Here is a 23,182-nt window from a genome sequence, read left to right as displayed (position 1 = left end):
TGAAAGTTCATGCAGTTAAATCTCTACCTCTCTAAATAGCTGACGCCAATACGATGACGTATTGGCATTTATCAATTAGAGCAAGAAGTTCTTGGCGATTACCATGACTTCGCTCAAACGGTCGGATAAGTTCGTTGTGAAATTAACTAGACAGCCAATAGAATGTTGACAACTGTGTCTCTTGGACTAATATCAAAATCTGTAAGAGGGACAAAACTGTAATTTCACAATTCTTAAATTAAAAAAAAAAAAAAGGATATATATTGTGCCGTCAGATAAAGGGGAGCCAATAATTATACTAAAAATAAGTCTGTTTGTGAGGCCGCACGGAAACTTGCGATGGAGGTGAGTGGCAGCGACAACGAGGCATCCCGACTTAGTCCATAAGTCTATCATTAAATATTATAATAAAGTAATTCGAATAAACTTATTTAATTCAAAATTACGTGACTAGTCAAAAAAATATTAACATACTAAAAAAGAATATTATTTTAAAATTAATTTATTATTATTATTTTGAATTATATGGTGTAAATTTAAATTGTTGTATGTGTGATAATTATGTTTAGATATTTGGATAAAATTAATTCCTATAGTAACCTTTCATTTTTTTAAGAGATTGAGAATAAAATTAAACTTATTCGTTCAAAAATTATAAGGGGTAAACCGGTAATTAAACGTTGTTTTTTTAGAATATATAAATTTTAAGTCTTGAAAGAAATTTCCATGAAATAGATTTATTTAAATTTTAATTTATGTTATTATCCACTTGTATAAATGCTATTGGGTGATGCGAAGAGATTGGGCTTGAATTTCTCAGCAATTTTCATAAAAACGCGTTGATTTAATCGACTTGACTAAAAGTCTAAGTCTTACTGACCCGTCTTGAAAAAAAAAGCTTTTTTTTTTTTAAATAATTTTATTGCTTCTAAAAGAAGGTTCCAAATGGATTAAAAGGAAAATTCAATATTTAAAAAAATTATGAAAAAAAATCAAGAGAGAAATGACAAAATATTATGTTTTATAAAATTATATTACAAATATGATCGAAAATAACTTTTGAGGACAGATTGGTAGAGTTGTTTTCAAGTGCGGGATAATTAAGGAAACTTAGTTAACCAACAGCATTTTCTTATCATAGTTAGGGTTTGGTCACGAGGATTCGAGCAATTTTCATTCAATTTCACCCAACCAGATAATTCTCCCAGCTTTCGTTCTATTGTTTAAAAATGCATACCATATTATGCTATTTATGGGCAGAGGATGTTGAGTGCGTTGGGTCTGCGCCATGACCTTATTGAGCAAGGGATATAGCGGTGCTGCCTCTTATCCATGGGCTTACTATCCATGGATAGTGAGTGGTGAGGTAGTAGATCATGCACAATGCAACCAGGTCAAGTGTCTTTTGTGTGCAACGTGAACCTTGTAGACCATGAGAGAACATCCAAACATGCAACGTGAGATGGGGTCGAATGTCTTCGACAGTTGGTATGATCCTCGTTGAGCATAAGATGTTGTAGTGTTGCCTCCAACACTCAATTGGGAATTTAAGCAATCCGAATAGAGCTTGCAACCCAATCCAATTCAACACCGCTAGACCCTTTTACAACTTACATCAAGTCAAATATTCCAATTGTGTAACAAAAAAGAACAATGAATAATTAAAAAAAAAAAAAAAAGACTAAGAAAAAGAAAAGGAAAAGACCGAAAAAGCGTGATATCAGCAAATGAAGTAGTCTGACATCACCATCTAATTATTCCTCGTCTTTAGGGACAAACCTAAAACAAAGACCAAGAAATTAAATGTCCTCAAATAAAACTACTCCCCAACTCCTCTTTTCTTACAATATGAACTTGGGTTTTTTTTTATGTTTCTTCCTCTCGTTTAGCAAAATATCTAAACAGCTCATAGCAGCAGCAATATGAAAAGCGAAATCCGAGCCAGTATTACCATACAAATCGAAATCGGTCAAACCAAAGAGCCTATTTCTTCTTTAACAACAACAAGTCTAAAAATATCAAAAAAATATCAATAAAATCAACCTCTTTTAAAGGAGTTGCTCTACCTTAATCACCGTGGTGGACATATGCAGCACCTGCTTTACCTTCACCTACCGTAAAAACGAAAATTTTCCCAATCATCTTTCTATCAATCAAGAGAGGTATAGTTAGTTCCAAAGATTGAAAATTTTAATTAACCCAACCTAACCCAGGAAGGTTTGGATTGGGTAGAAGAAGATTAAGTTGAACGTTTAAAAAATTGTTAACTAAATTTATAATATAACATAAACTAAAAGTGTCGGTTGCAATTCCTAATTAAATTTTGTGGATAGGATAGGATAGGATAGAATAGGATGGGACATGCAAATTTATATGTTTATCATGTGGAAATATGGAAACATATAGACTTAATAATAAAGCTTTAAGGAAGACCATAATAAAAAATTATTTTAAAGCTTTCAAAAACTAAAATTAAAAATAAAATGCGATGGATAAACATTATTGTAGCAGTAGGAATATAATGCGAAATTTGCATTATCATATTTTAGTTAGTCAATTAGGAAGAAATGTTAGTGAAGTTAACAACAATGCAATAAAATAATTCCTCCACCATTTTCTGAACATGTTTCCAAGTTTCCGACTAAATTTATTCTCTCACAACCCAGAAAAAATACTCCTATTTCTATTCTTTACTCTTATTTTTAGAAATCTTTTTCTACACTAAAATGTGGTAGTTGGTGGCGTGTGAAACCTTAAGGGTACATATATTTACTAAGACCATAATCGAATAATCGAATAATCAAATGAGCACAATCCTAAAAATACGAAAACTAAAAAAAGGTTGGAGCTACCTGTACCAACCTTTTCGACGGCTCAAGTAGGAACTCTAAGTTAAAACGTGCTCTACTTTTTAAGTAGAAACTCTTTAAGTTAAATGCTCTACTTAAAGAAATTTTCTTCAAGGTACATAGGAATGGTAAAAAGATACAAATCTGTCAAACAGAATTCTAGGAATATCACTCCTGAGGCTCATACAAATTTACTAAAAAAGGAAAATTCAATTATGTAATTTTGAGCCCATACAAATTTACTAAAAAAAGAGTACTAAGTACAAAATTACACACACTAACAATCAAACTACTTACAGCCACAAGACATTCTGGAGCCTGGAAAGCATATGGGCTCACGCTCCTCTTTGGTACCTGAGAGGAATAAATAGAAGTCTTCGAGAAGAATTGGAATACTCAATATTAACTGTGAGATCCCTTAATAGTTGGAGAGGAACGAAACATTACTAGAAACCTCAAATTTGTAAGAGTGTTTTAAAAAGAAAAGTTCAAAAAGAAAATATCTTTAACTCAAGTTCAAAAATATATCAAGTCTCCGTCCACACTCACTTCCATTCCGAATTGCCTTTAACTCGCCTCGACATTTCCAAGGTGAAAGGTTCCATACAAAAGTCGACTAAATGGTAAATTAGATGAGCATTAGGCCTCAGAAAGAGGAGACTTTTGGCTGAAATGAAAGGGGAAAAGAACCTGCTGCTATTATATATAGTTATTCAATCATTCAATTATTTAGGGAAGATTGGAGGAATTGGAAGGGCCTTAAAAGTAATCAAGAGGGTAGTGTGATATAAGTGTCATCATGCAGCGCTAGACTAGTGGTATATTCAACCTCAGAATATGCAAAAAGGAAGAAAGATTCTTAAAAACTGCTGAACTCGTCATGAATTTAAAAATATCCAAGTTTTTCAAGAATAACAAGAATGGAACCATGAACACAAGGGAGGATTTTTTCTCCTTTGTAAAGTTTCAAGTGAAGCAAGCAATTTAGAAAGATAATATCATATCCTTGTATGCACGATGCAAATTATTTGTTACCTTCTACCGCACAATCTTCAAACAAAACACATCTACATCACCCAACCGGATTACGATCATCTACTTTCTAATGGCAATGCCAAAAATAAAAGTCAAGATCTAAACTATAGAATCGACTAACACACATATTGCCATTATTTCTGTAAGAAACAAATCAAATCACACTAAATAATAACGAAGACATTCAAGCATCCATCCCACAACGAAAGGAACCAACAAAAACATAAAAGAATTAAACAAAAAGCACACAATTTTTTTGCTCTCAACTAACTAGCAAGTAAAAAGCTTGGATTATCACTAGCTGCATTAATCCCGACACTTCTTAAAAGTTCAAAATCAATATTTCTCTCTTCCACATGAAATTTAAACTTTGTAGGGTTCGGCAAAATTATTAATAAGATCTGGCTAGAAAAGGTCTAAAAAGCACAATAGGATTTGAATTCTCATATGGAAGTATGTACTAAATTACCTTTATTCAATATCCTAATTATAAAAATCATAGATTTTAAAAGATCTCATTTAATTTAAAAATTCAATTCTGTAAAATTTATCCCCAATGTCCTACCAACAATTATTACTCAAATGAGAAAATTGAAATCATAGCACAAAAACGTCACCATCATCTATGCACAGCAAACTTCGGAAAATAATGAAAATTCTTGAGCTTGAAGGTTAAAATTGTACGAAGCCTGTCACACAAACATCTTACTCAGTTAAACACATTCGTATTTTCATTAACCTCACTAACCTCACCGTATTTAGTAAGATACTATTAGAAAAAAGATAACAAGAACAATATTTAGACCAATTTGCTTCTCAATTTTTAAAATTTTAACCCTATAAATGTAAGTAAGATAACCTGCAACCAAATTGTAACAGAAGTGATTTAGCAAGTAAATTTCAGCAATTGCTAAGCCATGAAATGGGGGAATGATTACCCCACAATGAATTCAGAAATTTGAGCTAGTAAATTAAAACGTTAGGCACAAACTATTGTGTTGCGGCAATTAATTGCATTAAACCAATCTACTTTAGTGAGGCCTGCAGAGGTCTAAAATTCAACGGAGAACTAGTATTCTACACCAACAAAGTTGAAACGAATAGGATTTTCTACAAATATAATATGAACAAGACATTAAAATCAATAGGCTTGCTATATTTACAAAGCATGATATTACAAGATTATCAAGTTCTCCAATTAATTAATGCATATAAATAATCATGACAGAAAAAATAACCAAGAATCGGATTTGAAGAAGACACAAGCGGAAATTACGTTAGGAATTCTCTTTAACGCTTCTGAACCCTCCATTTGTACACTACTAACAACGACATTCTATTGCTAGGTAACATAGGGCCTGTCAAACAACCTCAAGAAACTATTTGATATGACCCTCCCACCAATCGAACTCAGAGAAAAATTCAGGAAAAGAAAACCGACTCCGTAGTCAAGAATTCCATTCAAAGCATGCGCACAAAAATAAATTAGTGCATCAAATGACAAAGGCAATGAACACATGTCAAAAACTAAGAGGATAAACAAAAACTAATTGCGCGAGAGAGAAAAGAAGAAAGAGAAGGAGATACCGATAGGAAGAAGACCAGCCTATCTAGCTTGAGAGAGGTCCCGTTGTACGGTATTTTCACGACTGTGCCAACGATTCCAGTTAGTTAGCACCATGAAAAAGCCACGCTCTAGAGAACTGCAAATCCGATTCATCGGATGAAAGGAACATATAATTCTGAGTCGTATAACATTACGCTACAGAATATGAAGAATTGCGATCCATCGTTCGAATCTGACAGAGAGAGTAGTGAGCACGCAAAAGCCTTAGCATACACTTTATACCAAGTGCCTCTGGGTGCTCACTCTCTTCTGTCAAATTCCAAGACCAAGCCACGATGAATCGAAGATAAAAACACTATCAAGAACGATAAACAAATAATTTTCAGTGAAGAATCTTTCACATGTGTAACGAAGACAAAAAAAAAAAACACATAGAAACCGCATAGAGAGACGAGATAGAGATCCAACAGCACGAAGAAGACGAAGGCGAGCCAGATCCAGAGTATCAAACACAACAAAGCAGCTCAAAATTCAAATCAACAACACACCATTTCATGGAGGAACAGACATTTTCTGAAGGTACTGAAAATTATTTAGGGTTTTTGGATTGTGTAGGAAATAAATAAGCGGTTAAAAGAAACAAAAAAACAAAACTCGATTCTCTCTCCTCCATGCAGGACGTCGGTTACAGTGCCGACAACACGTAATCAAAAGCTTCTGAAAGACAAATCAAACAGTGCCGTGACGACGGTGACCGTCGCAACGCTCCACAAAGTAAATAATCCACAAGAAGGACGAAGATCGATACGAACAGACGAACAAAAAGAAACAATAGCAAACAGAAGAACAAAGAAAAAAAAAAATTGATCGATCCAATCCGATCTGATCCACACGATCTCCACTCGCGGGTTTTCTTTATTGCGGAAGAAAGACACGAAGGATCGATATCTTTCAGTACGCAACACAAAAAAAAAAAAAAAATATATATATATATATACATAGAATATTAAAAAAAAAAAAGGAAAAAAAAAAGGAGGAATCGTGTACTTTGCTCACACTGAAACTGTGTAATACTATGACGGTGTTTTGCGTACGTGTCAGGTGATGATTGCGTGGAGATCATTTATCAAGGGTACGTGTAGGAGGAGTATGGAGGACTGCGCCTCGTAATAAATCCTGACCGTACATTTTTAGTGAGGGTAAATTCCCACCGTAGGATCATTAGCACGAGGGTGGGACCACCAGAACGGGCATAATTTGAGTCGGTAAAATTACCATTTTAACTCTCTAAATATAATTTGTATTTATTTAATCTCTCATATCTATTAAATTTCAAATTTTCCAATAATTAAATAAACTCTAAAATATATTTATTTTTTATTATTTATAAAAAAAATTATTATTACGGTAATTATATGATTATGTGATGCATGATGTATGTATGTATGTATACGTATGGTATGGTATGTGGATATTAATATTAAAATGGATGATAAATGGGTCAACTTTACAGCATGAACACCTGGGACCACTTTTTAATAAAATATATTATTGCTATTTCACTAATTATGGGAAATACAATAAAGTTTTTAATGCTATTTTAATGTGCGCCAAACTTTATAATAACTGTTACATTGACATATTTGGTGACCACTGCACCAAAACCCCTCCTATGCACCCCCTATGTTTAAAGCCTCTTGTTTAGCTGAAAGGGACTTTTATTTTATTTATTATTATTTTTTTTTTAAAATTAAGTTTATTTTTTTAAAATATATATTATTCGGGCTACCGAATTGGTTTCAACCCGCTAATCCAAACCTAGGATTACAATAAAACCTTACTCTGTCGTATAGTTTTTAAATTATTTTAAAAATTAAAAATATTTGATATTTATGATCTTTTTTTGTCTGGGAGGATTCCAATTCCAATAAAGGGCCTTCTACTTTCATGAACTATATCAGAATCATTTTCAACGAGTTCATGAGAAGTTATCCATTTTTTTTCATCGGATTTGGATAAATACTAAAGATAGAGAAGTATCGTTAATTTCTTCATGCTCGTTCCAAGTTCTGCATATAATAATAGCAATTGAACCCAACCCAGTTTGAACAAGTTGATTTTGTGTTCGTGTATAATTTTTTCCGGTCCGAACACGATCGAGTATACATCCATACCAAGAAATTTAAAAAAAATAATATAATAAAATAGGATTTATGGGAAAAAAGAGGAGATTTTATGGGAAGGTGAGACCACGCTATAAAAGGTCCATTTTTAGTTATTTATTTATTTATTGGTATTAAATAAAAAAGGCTAATTTTTGTAGGGAAAAGCTCTAAGCTTAGGGTTTCAATGGCTGTGGACCACTCTCTCTATCACTTGTAGCCATCCACTGCTCTTTAACTTCAACTAGCTTTCTTCAAATGAGCCATGGTTTAGAATAAACATGTCGATTTGGTTCGGCCGACTTGCTTTACATGGGATGAAAAATCTCCATTAAAGTCGAGGAGATTAGAGGAGGGAGTAAGTAGAGATTTATCTTTCGTTAGCTAAACTTAGAAAAAAAAAACGAGGACTATATTCCCGCCATCAATCTCCTCTGCCTCGTTAATCCTCGTTCCATTCACAACTATATTTTTATATTGAAATTAGGTTCAAACTCTATATTATATTTTTGCTTATTAAAAAATGAAAATTATCTATTAAGAAAATCTTTGAAATAAATATTTGAATTCGATAGTGAATCTCGGTTTCAATCCTCACAAAAATGAATAGGAAATTTTTACGAATGAGGATTGAAATAGGAGACAGAGACGAGGACAAGAACGATATCCTCGTTCTTGCCTCGCTCTTTGGTCATCTCTAATAAGTTATATATATATATATATCACAGCTATACATCACTTAATAATGTATGGGTCATTGTTCATTAAATCACACATAAATGTTGTTTTTATCTAAATAAGTTTGCATCATTATAAATATTAAATGAACCCTTATAAATGTTATAGAACTCTAATTAGTATTAATTATTAGAACCGAAGGTTAATCGGTTGATCAAGCAAATGGTGTCATATCCATATGAAAGCGTCAGATGATATGATCCAATTGCACAGTAGTTACGTGATAACATAAGTTAGTTTCGATCAAATTTGTATAGAGACCAACCTCTTAATATTAGTGGAGATAAAGGTCATATATTTGCCTTAAAGTTTACCTAACGAAAATTATATATTAAATCTTATAAATCCTATAAATCTTTTTAAATTTACGATAAAATGGGACCACAAGTCAGACGTTGCCAACTCCAAGTTGTTGCGACAATGACCTCCTAGTGCCTGATATGGTTCCTCTTGTGCTATCGGGTTCCTAAACAATCACAACCACCTCATTCGAAACAAAAATTATTGATAAAAATCTTGCATCTAATTAAATTATTATTTCGTCTACCCGTATGATACATATATATATATACATACATACATATATATATATAGAGAGAGAGAGAGAGGAAAGAACATTTCACGAGGAGGTTTTAATTTGAGTGAAACAAAACAAAGACAGTACGTTGAGCTCAGAATTCAGAGCAGCAGCAGCTGCAGAAACATAAACAGATGAAGAAGGCCACAAGAAGACGATGGAAGTGGGGACTGATACACAATAATAATGCCACAAACGGTAAAACAAACAAATTCAACCCTTGAATTCAGTGAGTACCCCACTTTCCCAAAACTGCAAATTCAACAATTTACTACCAAGAGGACTTTTTCCGAGATCAATCAAACCGGATCACCTCGCCTTTCTTGTTATCCAAAAGTCCGTCGAATCGGGTGAGAGATGAATAGAGTCCCAAATAACGAGAGATATCTAAAAAACAGGTCCGTACGCATATTCCTAATCCTACATAGGATGTAAGGACGTACGAATCCATATGTAAACATAGTACCTATTTAAATACACTCGATGACCCCTTCTCATAATTAGAATGTAACGCCCGCCCTAACCAAATTCTCTTTCGACAACCTTTTTGATATGAGAAGCCTGATCACCTTCCTCCTATTCCTTATGTCTAGTAGCGGGATTCAAAAAAGAACAAACGGTCCCGTGAAAAGAAGCCTATAATAATCCATAATCCATAAACAAAGAAGAAAGTAATGCAAAGTTTGATGGGGGCTATACACATCTAAATTTAGGAGCCAAATGACTCCATAAGATTAAGCTTTCCAGAACCATTAATCAGAATATAGCAGCAGATGTTGGGTTAACAACAATTACTCTGAAAAATCACCGAGGGAGTTAAAAAAAGAAGGCCTAAAAAGGGCCTTTGTTCTCAATCTGTGGCCTTTCTCCTCTTCTCTAATAAGCCAAGCCAATCTTTTGTTTTCAGAGAAAGCCTAGTAGTAGTACACATTATCTAACACTTCAACATCCTCTCTCTTCTACTATTACCTTTACCTTTTACCTTACCTCCCTCCCACAGATGACATGAATTGAGGCAAACAACTACAGAGGCAACTAGCTAGCATACTCCTATAATCGCGCCTAACCTAACCTAACGACTATATGACAGACAATTTGGAAAATATGCCAATGAGATAACAAGATCCAGAGCAAGCTTCCCAAAGAACTCATTCTAGAATTTGCAAATATGTAGTGCTGAACAAAGGCAAGAATAGACAACTCCGAGCTTTTCAGGAATAGGCGTGTGGTGATTAACCTTTTGGCTCTCTTCTTCGTTTCTTCCCTGACTTGGATTCACTGCCTTGATCGTTGGATGAATTTAGCGACTTCCCCTTTGAGTTCTCTGTTGCTTTTCCGGAAACGGGTGAGTTCTTCAAATCCCCACTTTCTTTTGATTTTGAAGATGTGGACTTGACCTTGCTGGAGAGATTAGAGTTATTTGTTTTGTCGCCTGTTTTGGGTGATTTTCCCTTCGAAATTGCAGGAGTTTTTGGAGTTTCTTGTTTGGACTTCCCAGTCTTCAATACATCTTGCTTGGACTTCGCAGAAGCCGCTGCAGCAGGTGTGGACGTCTCGTCATCCTTCAATTTACCAGTCTTGTGTGATTCAGCATCATCATTCCTCGACTTGCCAGCAATTTTCGGACCTGTGCTACCAGCCTTGCTACCAGTTTTAGGAGTGGTTTGATCTTTGGATTTGCTAGCTGTAGAACCCGGAGGTCTTCCAACCCGAGGGGTATTCTCTTTCGACTTGCCCTCAACTTTGCTGCCACTACTCCGATCAGTTTTTGTAGTTGCACCCTTGGATTTGCTTGAGGAAGTTACTCCACCCCTAGAATTGAGTCTTAACGATTAAAAATCAAGAACCATTATTGAGAGAGCGAACAGTTGTGAAATGAACTAACTTTTTGGGCGAACCGTCCATCTTTCCTCGTGTCGCAGACTTATTGGCATTTATTTTTGCCTTTTTCTTTTGAGGTCTGTAACAACAATCAAAAGAATCCACATAAACCAATAACAAATGCCAACCAACAATATCATGATCATATATTGACAAAATTCAGTAAAAACAGTAGCACGAGTACGAGCATCATAGCTTCTCTGAAGATAGAAAGAATCAAGTGCTGAATTGATTATAAAGATATTTCCCACGATATAAATCTAAACCATCAGAGATTAAGAACTTATCTAAGTTAATATCAGATTAAAGAAACTAGTTAACACTGAAAGCTATACAGGCTAAAAAGGAATGCCTCTCACAACTGGTATGCTTACAGCCTTTCCAACTAAAACAATTTGACATGGCGCTAGTGAAAGGGGGAACTTGATTTAAAGATGCTAAGGTCCTAGAGAACCTATTTCACATTTTCGACAGAGCTCGTGACTACTTATAAGATAAGCAAAATACCAATTACCACAAACTAGTATGCTGGTCAACGTAAAAGATGGCCATTTGCACACATGCATTGATGTTATCTTCATACGAAAGTTCGTTTCAACAAAGGAAAACCACAAATATACCGTATGTGAGGACTAATATTGAAACCTAAATGAGTGGGTTACGATTATCTTCGCAGCTCCCTTTTTCGTTCATAAAATGTAAATTTAGAATGTTAAACTGAAATCAGCAAATATTGAAAAGTTGAATGTACATACGTCTCGGCTGCAGATTCTAATCTCACTAAATCTTCTGTTTGCTCCTGTTATCATATGATAAAGAAAACATTAAAGCTAGAGGATCTCAGACGACAAGCAAAATACAATTTACACAGCAACCTACCTGTTCAGATTCAGAGTCATCATCAATAAATTCCCATCTCTCTTTTTTGAGATTTAGTATTTCTTGGTCTCCATCCATGTACAAAACCTGCATAGAATGAACCTCGTAAAATATCATAAACCAATGAATATATATAGCTATGTGCATATATATACATACATAGAAGCATATGTATATGTAACACATACATATGCACTAAAATGCATACATGCCATAGTAACAAAAAACATCAGATTCCATAAATGATATCTTACCTTGTGCTTCCTTTTTTCAGGATCAAAAGAATCAATAACACCTTCATAAAACCTGAAGCCGATGGAATATGACACACAACAAATGACCAAAAATTAAACATAATAATTGTTTTATCATGGACAAATGAAGATATATTAACAGAACCAACTTTCATCGAGATAAAAATGAAAAAATACAAAGTCAACAAGCCAGGAAAACATAAATGGCATTAAAAAACAGCCCTCAAAGAACCCAAACAAAGCTAAGAAAGGGACCAATCCAACGGGCCAAACCATGCAAACAATTAAAAGAATCCTTGAACAGACACCTGAAGCGATGCATTAAACCTAGCTAAGAACCAAACCTCTTCCCAGGACCTCCGATCCTCCTGAAGATCCTATCATTCCTCTCCACTACATACCCCAAATACCTGCATACCAAACTTGAACTGAAAAAGACATAACCAATAAAGAAACAGCAGAAGATACTGATTTCACCCTCAAAGAAGATACACAGTAACTCCTAGGGAACTCTGGCCCACCCAACAACCCTCCCAAATATAGGTATTTGAGCCATCCACAACCCAACACTACACAGGTGTAGAGAAGGAAGGAAAACCTAAAGCAATTGCTAACCAAGGATTTTTAGATGTGCCTTTTGACCCACCCACAGTCTCTGTAACGGCCCAGACCACCACCGCTAGCAGATATTATTCTCTTTGGGCTTTCCCTTTCGTGCTTTAAAACGGTCTGCTAGGGAAAGGTTTCCACACCCTTATAAAGGGTGTTTTGTTCTACTCTCCAACCAATGTGGGATATCACAATCCACCCCCTTCAGGGCCCAGCGTCCTCGCTGGCACTCGTTCTTTTCTCCAATCGATGTTGGACCCCCACCAAATCCACCCCCCTTCGGGGCCCAGCGTCCTTACTAACACACCGCCTCGTGTCTACCCCCCTTCGAGGAACAACCTCCTCGCTGGTACATCGCCCAGTGCCTGGCTCTGATACCAACTGTAACGCCCCTAATTTTCTTAACCTAATTAGTGACGTCACCCATACATGCATAAATCTTTAAGCGGAAATTCATCATAAATAGCTTTGGAAACAACACCAGTCTTACATAAAGGTTCAAAATCCGAACTAAACATAACTCCGAAACGAAAACATTCAATAACTGAATCCTGAAAATTTTAGATAAAATAAATATTCAACGATCTAACTTAAAACCCAAATAAAAACATAAACTACTAGCTATGTCATCTCATTAACTTCCATGGTAACCTTAGATCCATCGTCAGCCGTACATTGGTGCCTTGCCTTTGATGAAAAATAGGGCTGACAATGTCTTGCCATTTTTCAGGTAAAGGCAAGGCACTAATGTACGGCTGATGGCATAGCTAGTAGCTTATGTTTTTATTTGGGTTTTAAGTTAGATCGTTGAATATTTATTTTATCTAAATTTTTCAGGATTAAGTTATTGAATGTTTTCGTTTCGGAGTTATGTTTAGTTCGAATTTTGAACCTTTATGTAAGACTGATGTTGGTTCCAAAGCTATTTATGATGAATTTCCGCTTAAAGATTTATGCATGTATGGGTGACGTCACTAATTAGGTTAAGAAAATTAGGGGCGTTACAGTTGGTATCAGAGCCAGGCACTAGGTGATGTGCCAGCGAGGAGGTTGTTCCTCGAAGGAGGGTAGACACGAGGCGGTGTGCCAGTAAGAACGCTGGGCCCCAAAGGCGGGTGGATTTGGTAGGGGTCCCACATTGATTGGAGAAAAGAACGAGTGCCAGCAAGGACGTTGGGCCCTGAAGGAGGGTGGATTGAGATATTTCACATTGGTTAAAGAGGAGAACGAAACACCCCTTATAAGGGTGTGGAAACTTTTCCCTAGCAGACGCGTTTTAAAGCTTTAAGGGGAAGCCCAAAAGAGAAAGCCCAAAGAGGAATCAATATTTGCTAGCGATGGGCTTGGGTCGTAACAGAGGTTGTGGGTCAAAAGGCACATCTAAAAATCCTTTTGCTTTAGGGGCATTACAGCCTCCCTCCTTTCGAGAAATCCAAGAAGGAAACAGACCAAGGGTTGTGGCTTACAGGAAGCTCAAGGTAAGAATAAGGAAGAGAAACCACCTCACAATCAAAGAGTTCAACTTAGACGACTCACAATTAATGCCCATGACCACACTCACCTTTTAATCTTAAGACCCAAAATAAGCTCAGATATGTAAAGAATGTATTAAGGTTAACCAACAAATCCTCCATTCCATAACAAAAGAAAACGGTACCATCAGCGAACTAGAGATGTGTCAGGTGAAAATGGCACTTGAAAATTTTCCCTTCCCACTTGAACCCTGAACCCCTCTTTCCACACCAGCGGCAACTAATCTACTAAGAATATCTACCACTAGGAACAAGAGAAAGGAAGAAGGAGATCTGCCTTCCGAAGTCCTCTAGAAGCCTCTACCTTACCTATCAGTTTGTTGTTGATAAGGAAGGAATATTTCCTAATCCAAAGACAACTCCAAGTCAAAAATCTCTGCCTAAGAACCTCATCCAACAAATTTCAATCCACATACTCGGAAGTTTTTTCAAATCCAATTTTAAATCTAAGTTCTAGCCTTGAATATGACACCAATTAAATGAGGTACCAATCCGCAAAAATATTAGAAAAGTATACTTCTGCATATAGCACATGCATTTTACAATTTGTTTATAATACGATATCAACCATACATCAAAGATACCTAAAATAATTCAGAGACCATTGGTACTTACATCCGATCTTTTGGCCACCACACTTTTATCTTTGAACCAACCAAAGTTTCATCAAAATCCTTGGTTTCAGACTCCTGAAAATAACAGCAAGTAAAGATGAGATTTAAGCTTTCAACAACAAAGAAAAGTGCAATGGGCCAATCAAGGATATGTTGCTTTAAGGTCGTAGACAAAAATGAGGCAGTAATATTGAAGTCAGGAATAGTCCTTTTTTCTAAACAAGAAACAAAAAATTTCCATTCATAGAATAAAAGAAGAGGGAGAGAGAGAGGAAGAACAAAAAGAAAAAACATCCCAGAAAACTCTTAAAAACTGAGAAGAAAAAACCCAAAGAGGATGCCGGAGAAACAAACTCAAAACAAACAAGCCCAACGAGAAACTTGCTTGTCGGAAGTTCAAATATCCATTACTTCTTTGCTTTTATGGATTTTTGCTTATTTGTTTGTGTATCTTTTAAGTTTCATATGCTCGCAACAAAAATAAATTGGACAAATCAGATGATATGTCTATAAGAAGCAAGCAAGCATTTTAATATCCATATCCTAAAAAAAAAAAAAAAATGTTTGACAAATGCACAAACAAACACAGTAGAAACCAACGAACTATTAACCTGACATCTAATCAGGAAAAGACAAAGGAATCGGTAATTATTTAATGAAATTAAACTTACACACGTTGAATTATATGACACTAACTATGATGCATTGATGGCAATTAAATAAAGAGCAACTTTTACTTGAGGGGAGAGAACAATATCCATGTGCACACCTAAATACAATCATCGCAACATTAATGTGTTAAATTTTTTCTCCAAGCAGTGAAAAGTTTTCATCCATAATGACATGGAACTAATAAACTCTATGCGGTAGAACATACTTTTTCTTTACTAGGAGTTCGCTTCCTCTTGGAGGCTGGTGTTGTGGTCTTGTTCAAGATCTTCTCATCTTTGGTAGTTTTTGAGGTTGGTTTCAGCACAGGTGTTGTTTCCTAGAAGAATAACCACAATTCAACCAAACAATTATTAACGCATCAGTTGGGATAAGATTTTACCACGAAGCCAAACAAAGAACTAACACTGCTCTAACCACCTTTTTATCATCATCGCCTGACGACTTTTTCAAGGTTTTTCCGGAAATAGTTTTCCCAGATCCCTTCTTTCTCTTAGCCTCCGATTGTTTTAAAGATCCACCACCACTCTTACTGGCTCCATCTCCCTTCCTAGCAGACTGCTTCAAAGACTTAGCCTCAGAATCACTGGTAGTGTCACTTTCCCTTTCTGCTACATCTTCATCTGCAGTCTTAGAATCATCAGAAACCCCAGCAGGAGCCTTATCTTCAGCAAGCTTTGCTCCTGAGTCATTTATTTCGTCAGATGATTTTTTTGAAACTTGTGCAATCGAAGCCACCTCTTTAGCTGAGTTGACTTTCTTCTTTGCCTGAGCAGCCTTCTTTCCTTGTCCAGACTTATTATTACACTCATCAGGAACGCTTCCACTAAGTGAAGGTGTAGTAACATTGGCAGATTCAATCTCCATAGCCTTGGGTGAAGATGGCTTGGCATCAGCCTCAATTTCTGAAGGCAAATTTTCAGCAGACCGGTTCCCACGAGGAGAACCAGGATGTTCACTATGGCTTTCATGTTCTGGCTGACTCTGAGATCCCTTCTGGGCATCAACATGAGGAACTTCAGTAGGTTTTGGATTAGGTTTTCTACCTCTTTTCTTAGGGATCTTTTCAGATCTTTCCTTCACATTACTAGCCTTCTCAGAGCCCAACTTAGCAGGTTCAGAACTTTTGGGTGATTTCACCTCTTTGCACTCATGACCACCATGTTCTTCTTTCTTGTTCTCCAAATTAGGGACAGAGCCATCTTCACCCCCCTGTGCAACTCCATTGCTCTTAACTGAGTCACGATGTTTCTCGATGGCTGTATCAACTCTCTCAGGTGTGGCCACTTCTGTGAGTTTGTCTTCAACCTATAGATATCATATCATTTAACTCAGTATCAATTAAACAAAGGTAACCTAACTACTTTCTACATATCAACCTAACATGTTATATTTTGCATACATTACTTACATAAGAATATATGGAGCTTCCTGTTCTAAGAAGGGAAGAAATACTTCTAAAACAAAATCAGGAAAGAATACAGCATTAAGAATCATTTACCTCTTCCCCAGACGTTCCAACTGACTTGCTCTCAGGAACCTGCACAAAGTTACAACAGAAAACAAAACGCAAAAACCATTACAAAAAATTCACTTTGGTCAATGTTAAGTATCTTGTATGCTGACCAATTGGGAGTTAAATGTTATTTCAACACACAGAATCTCATGTTATAAAACCCCAACCTCTGTAGTACGGAAACTCATGGTAAATTCAATATCAGAATCACATATCACATAAATCTAAACGTGGGAATCAAACATTGTATTCATGGAAGATTTACAGGAAATAACCATTGACACAGATTCAAGTCATTCATCTGCCTGCCAATAAACAGAGAGATGAGGCCTATGGAGCTTCATTTTTAAGATACCAAGAGATAACCGATATAAAATCCCGTTTGTACAACACTCAACGTTAGGGTGTGGGAAAATGGGATGGACATTTAGCAAGACTTGATGGAACCCCAACCTTAAGAAAGAATAAGTTGTCAAGACTACTAAACTAAACATTATTTAAGAACATACCGTGTTGTCATCAGCATCACGAAGATTACTTGGCTCAAGAGAGCAAGAAATATCTTTGCATATGGAAGCAACCACATCACTATAATCATCAAAAGAAATTCCCAAGGTTTTTACAGCTTGAACCAAATAAGGTTTGAGCTTAGTAGAACAGTTATCAAGAACTCTCTCCCCTAACTTCCGAGCAATGGGTAGAATTTCCTGAAAATAGTATTATAAGATTAAAGAGAATCAAAATGTGAAAATAATAATACTTAAAAAAAACGAAGGAAAAAAATAGGAAAGGGAACAAATAACAACTCAAAGCATATTACCTCATTGTCCTTCTTCACGCTATCTAAGATAGGAGAGAGGAGCTCTACAGATATATCTTCACTTTCTTCTAAAACAAGGCTCATAATTGTCTCCATTGACGAAAATACATTCTCTGGGTGATCATCTCTGGATGAAGAATACTATTAATAAACTTAACAACATATGGACATAAAAATTCCTAACATTAGAACTTCCAACACAAGAAAATAAAACCTGCTATGTTCTCGCAATAGGAACAAGAACAAAAAGGAAAAACAACAAATGTTCAGCTTAGGCCCCATTTGATAACCATTTGGGAATTTAATTTTGGATTTTGAAAATTGATTTTCTCATTGATTCTCTACCATGAGTTTCAACATTTTTAAGAGAACATTCCAATTTTAGTCAAATTCCAAAACCAAAAACAAACTTTTTGAAAACTATTTTTTTAACTTCCGGATTTTATTTGATATATGTAAAAAGTAGATAACATAACAAGGAAACCTAAAAGTGGAAGTAGTATTTCTAGGCTTAATTTTCAACAACCAAAAATAAAAAACCAAATGATTATCAAACAGGGGGAAAAAAAAGCAAACTATTAGAAGTAAAATGATAGACCTAAATAGAATAGATGGAAGGCCAAAAATATCACAGACAAAACCCAAATGAAATAGTATTTGAACACAATATAAATAAGAACAAATTACAAAGAGATTCTTTGGTGGTCTGTTTAGTTAGACATTAAAGCCAAGCATTGTTAAGTGTCAGAAATTTGCTTTTGTAAATCTTTTACTTACCATTATTAATATCAAATCACATCAACTTTTACTCTGCAAACACCAGGGAAGAGTTACTTGTTACTGCAGTCATCTTAACTTCAAATTATCAGCAACTTACTAAAATAATTGGCACAGCAAGCAATATGCCAAGGTATCAGCAAAAGTTATGAACTTATGCTTAACCTTCTATAAGATTTACGTTCATTATGCCAGCAGCTCAATTCCAATAACAACTATAGGCAAAATATTACAAAATAATATTCATTCAACAATTACATGAATGTATTTTAATGCAGCCAAGCATCTAGAGTAAAGAACAAACCAAGGAGCTCCATTTGATTCAAAAGAGTGTTGAAAATACAATGGACCTTCCCCTTATTTATAGAAGTTGCCTTCCGACCAACCCAAATAAACCCAAAAGCAGACTAACAAAGCAATAAATAACCAATAAACTGAAAGTATAAAACTTATTACAATGCTATCCTAATAACCCACCATATAAATTACCTCCCACTTCAGGAAATTGTTCTTGAGCTTAAGATGTGACAAGAGGAGATAGGAATCAAGGAACTCAGAAAGCTAAATTTTCACTAATTCCTCTGAGTTAAAAATACCCTGTTGTTGTAAGTGCACCACGTATATGAGGTTGTAGGATTTTTCCATGGAGAAACCAATCCGTAAAGTAGAGTTTTTAAGCTTGTGGGACATTGAAAAAAATAAAAACCTCGGTTTGAAAGCCAATACGATTATCAGAAGAACCATAGAACATCCTTCTTTCCTTAAGTAAACTTTGTTCACAAACTCACTCAACATTGACTCGTCATGGTTGAAAAATCACATCTAAATAAAACTCATGGGGAACTCTCCATAAACAGCGATTACTTATGGTCATCTTCACCAACATATTCATCAAATGCAAGAATGAATTCCTCCTCTGACCAGATCTGAGAGGTTTCTTGTGAATTAAACAATATATGCAGTACATTGCAGTCCAGCAAATGATGCACAGAAAATAAACTTCTTGTCTTCCTATTCCTTCACAGTATCATCTTCAATTAAATTATCTTTAAAATCTGATAATTATGAGGGCTTCATTCAATCATGGGTTTGTGTCTGCCAGATTTTGCAGGAAAATTGGTTTCTTAACATACACTTGCAAACCCACATGTATCTGAATCAAATGAGCGGCCATGGTTTTCTGCAATTGATCTTGCCCCAAATTCTTAATAATCAAGTTTTTTGTGAAGCTTGAAAGTCTTCTCTGTGCTATTTTATTGGGCCTCACGCATTTAAAATCCACAATCAATTTCTTGATTCACATACTGAGAAACAATTCTATATCTTCTTCTTTTTTCTTTTTTTAAGTAAGAAACCAAATTTTCAGTTATTAAAGAATAGAAGGGCATGCCAAAAACAAGCCTGAACAAAAGGAGCACAAAACAAATTGCAAGAATGAATTTCTCCTCTGACCAAATCTGGGAGTTTTCTTGTGAATTAGGCACTATATGCAGTAAATTGCAGCTCCAGCAGTGATGCACATAAAATAAACGACTTGTCTTCCCATTACTTCACAGTATCATCTTCGATTAAATTATCTTTAAAATCAGTAAATTATGAGGGCTTCATACAATCATGGGTTTGTGTCTGCCAGATTTAGCAGCAAAATTGGTTTCTTAACATACACTTGCAAACCCACATGTATTTGAATCAAATGAGTGACCATGGCTTTCTGCAATTGATCTTGCCTCAAATTCTTAGTAATCAAGTTTTTTGTGAAGCTTGAAAGTCTTCTATGTGCTATTTTATTGGGCCTCACGCAATTAAGATCCACAATCAATTTATTGATTAACATACTGAGAAACAAGTCTAATCTTCTTCTTCTTCTTCTTCTTCTCTCTTTTTTGGGTAAGAAACCAAATTTTCAGTTATGAAAGAACAGAAAGGCATGCCAAAAACAAGCCTGGACAAAAGGAGAACAAAACAAATTGCAAAAAGGGCCTCCAATCGGAAAAAAAGGACTGAGATCATAGTTACAAAATGGTTTGGCAACCAAGGCCCAATGAGGAGCCTTGAACCTAGCCACCTCTCGCACCTCCTCACCCAATGTCTCAACCTATCTAAAAATTCTATGGTTCAATTCCAACCAAATACCCCACAAACAAACTTGCAGAAGCGAAGCTAGCTTGCCAGGAGACTATTTTGCTGTTTTTTATTCATGTTCTCTGGTAAAAGTCAACTTCTTATTAAGTGCAGAGTCTAGTAGCATTTAATGGAGGAATAAATTCTCTTTGTTCAAGAAATAACTTAACTTGTTTGAAATCGAATATCTATCACAATTGGGATCATTATAAGTGAAAATTTAAAAGGAAAATGATTTAAAAAAATAAAATCTAGTATGATACCTTACTGTCTTAAGGAAATGTTGGAACATCTCAATGATCAATCCATCACATTCCAAATCCAGCATGACCACACACGATCTGACCTTTGCTACGGTTTCAAGTATGGATGCCCTCTTTGCATATGATCGACTAGACTTGTCAGAGAGATTTTCAAAGGACGATACTATAAGATGAAATACCTCCTGAACAGAAGCAAATAACAACTCTTTAGAAATAAATTTGATAAGTAGGAAATTGACATTGTATCCACTTAAAGACCAAATTTCTAAATTCTAATTACCTTCATTTGCTCATCATTGTAAGGGGCATCAGGTGCAGTGATCCTAGTTATTTCACTAATGCATGCAGCAACTGCAACTTTGACATCAATATCCGAATGCCTTAGAAGCTGATCAGAAACCAGTGCTTTCAGTGATGGAGCGAGTGCACTTTGCATTGATTTTGAAGGGGATTGTTCAACCCTTGCCAGAAAACTCTCAATTTTCTGCAATCACGCAGGTTATTGTGAAGGGAAAAAAACATGCAAGCGCTACCTATCATGACCACAAAAATTAAAATCAACATAGACAAAACTTTTAAATACCAAGGACCTAGAAGGCCTATTAAGCAGCTCATGTTTCATTATATTTCTTCACAACAGCAGCAAGGATAGAGAAGCGAGAGAGTGATAAAATTAGCAGAAGAAAAAGAATACGGTCAAAAAATCCCTCATTAGTCATTTCTAATGTATGGTTCAACGAATCAACATCAGAAGAAGATTTAAAAGTCAAAGTTTCTACACTTAGGAGATTCTGAACAGCCTGACTGGCTTTAAAAGCATGAACCCTCATTAAGTTAGGACCCCTTATCTACATTCCTGGAAGTCTTGAAAAAGATATATAATCTTGATAAATTCCCTCCATAACAGTTTTCAAACATTTCCCTTACCTCCCAGACCACCAAAACTGATGCTCTTACTACTGCCAGCTGCCAGAGAAGTTAGAAAATGTCCCCCAACCCAATAGTATTCCAGTAAACTTTAATAGAAGTGCTTCAACATACGTTCTAGTAATGCTTCAAATCAAAAGCCGCTGATGTATTAAAAAACAGAGAACCAATTCAACCAATTTCATTTGTGCGAACAAAGAGACTTTAGGTTAGAAAAATCTCATGAAAGGTGTGGCTTCCAATTTAATTGTCTCGAATGGAAAATAGTAACAATAATCACTACACGATTAGCAAACAATGTAGAAACCATGACTGGGAATACTAACCTAAATGAGCTTTGAGCAACATGTAAACCCTCTTCCACAAACTAGCACCATATGAGCAACACAACAAATTTCAATTACAATTTCCTTGCTTAATTTACATCACTGCCCCCACCCACCAAAAAGAAAAAAAAACAAAGAACACTGCAAAGCTCAAATTTGAAGACCAGCTGCACGACTGATTCATTTCTACAATTTCATTCAAAGTGGCGTTTATAACGAGAGAAGCCATTATCGTAAGCGCGCCCCTCGAATGTGGTAAAAAGTCAGGAACTTGCAATAAATTAAATATACAAAAAAACGACTGAGCACGATAAATTGTAAAGGGAAAACCAATCGAGCGTCAAATATCACCGTAAAGGGTAGAACGAAAGAAAATTCGAAGACAGCATTCACCCAGGTCGAAAAAAACAAATTGATTGAAGAAAATTCCGAAATTAATAAACAAAATAACCCGGCGAAAGAAGAAAAAGGGGAAGGGCTTACATCGAGAAGCGGTAGAAGTTGTTCAACGGAAGTAGGAGGGTCAACAATCTTATTGCCAGCTTCCAAAAGTTGTTCTTCGACATCCTTGTCGGAAGACGCCATGTTTGCTCGGTTTGTAGCTAAAGCTCCCAGATCCTTGGAAACGCGGAAGGGTTCAGTTCAATTGAAGTCCATGGAAGTAAAGGAACCCACCGAATCGAATGGAAATGGGGCCAAATCACATAGAAAAGCGAGGGAAACTTGAAAGAGAAGAACGGGGAGAGAAGAGGAGCTAGGGTTTTCTTTCTCGGATACACACACAGAGGGAAAAATATCAGAGTTTCGAAATATTTTGTTTACATTTTTTATTTATTTTTTATTTTTTATTATAAATTAATTAATTTAAATAAATAAATAAACCCTTCTCTTCTCCACTATCGACGCTTCACGCTCTCTGACTTAATTTAATATTAGTATTTAAATTTTGAATTCCCAATTTAAAATAAATATATATATTATTTTTAATTTTAATCTTATTATTTAAATGTCGATAATTGTAGTCATTTAAAATTATCCACTATTTACTAAATTTTAAAAATATATA

At 35.4% G+C, this 23,182-nt stretch overlaps 1 protein-coding gene across 2 annotated transcripts; it reads right to left on the bottom strand.

Annotated features, from left to right (window-relative positions):
• Positions 1–9,615: 9,615 nt before the first annotated feature.
• LOC111496136 (protein starmaker-like) lies at positions 9,616–22,933 on the bottom strand. Of its 2 annotated transcripts, XM_023146444.1 has the most exons (14): positions 22,600–22,933; positions 21,144–21,347; positions 20,864–21,045; positions 17,703–17,829; positions 17,392–17,589; positions 16,868–16,906; positions 15,787–16,674; positions 15,575–15,685; positions 14,699–14,772; positions 11,943–11,994; positions 11,689–11,775; positions 11,565–11,608; positions 10,814–10,888; positions 9,616–10,740 (listed from the first exon to the last, which is right to left on the bottom strand). In XM_023146444.1, exons 1-14 carry the CDS (start codon positions 22,699–22,701, stop codon positions 10,161–10,163), a joined length of 2,763 nt encoding a protein of 920 aa, XP_023002212.1. In that variant the 5' UTR covers positions 22,702–22,933; the 3' UTR covers positions 9,616–10,160. The 2 variants fall into 2 exon arrangements, with proteins under 2 accessions (XP_023002212.1, XP_023002213.1); XM_023146445.1 differs by lacking the exons at positions 21,144–21,347; positions 22,600–22,933 and adding an exon at positions 18,480–18,512 and having other exon boundaries at positions 20,864–20,924.
• Positions 22,934–23,182: the final 249 nt, after the last annotated feature.

Source organism: Cucurbita maxima, unplaced genomic scaffold, assembly GCF_002738345.1.
Source record: "Cucurbita maxima cultivar Rimu unplaced genomic scaffold, Cmax_1.0 Cma_Scf00022, whole genome shotgun sequence".
Lineage (NCBI taxonomy): Eukaryota > Viridiplantae > Streptophyta > Magnoliopsida > Cucurbitales > Cucurbitaceae > Cucurbita > Cucurbita maxima.
This window is presented reverse-complemented; position numbering and strand designations above follow the sequence as displayed.

Excerpts from the sequence above, each read along its gene's own strand:
- LOC111496136 (XM_023146444.1), bottom strand. The coding sequence starts at position 22,701 with ATGGCGTCTTCCGACAAGGATGTCGAAGAACAACTTTTGGAAGCTGGC. Across the intron at positions 21,046-21,143 it reads ACAATGATGAGCAAATGAAG|GAGGTATTTCATCTTATAGT; the intron begins GTAATTAGAATT and ends GCTTCTGTTCAG. Across the intron at positions 17,590-17,702 it reads GCGTGAAGAAGGACAATGAG|GAAATTCTACCCATTGCTCG; the intron begins GTAATATGCTTT and ends TACTATTTTCAG.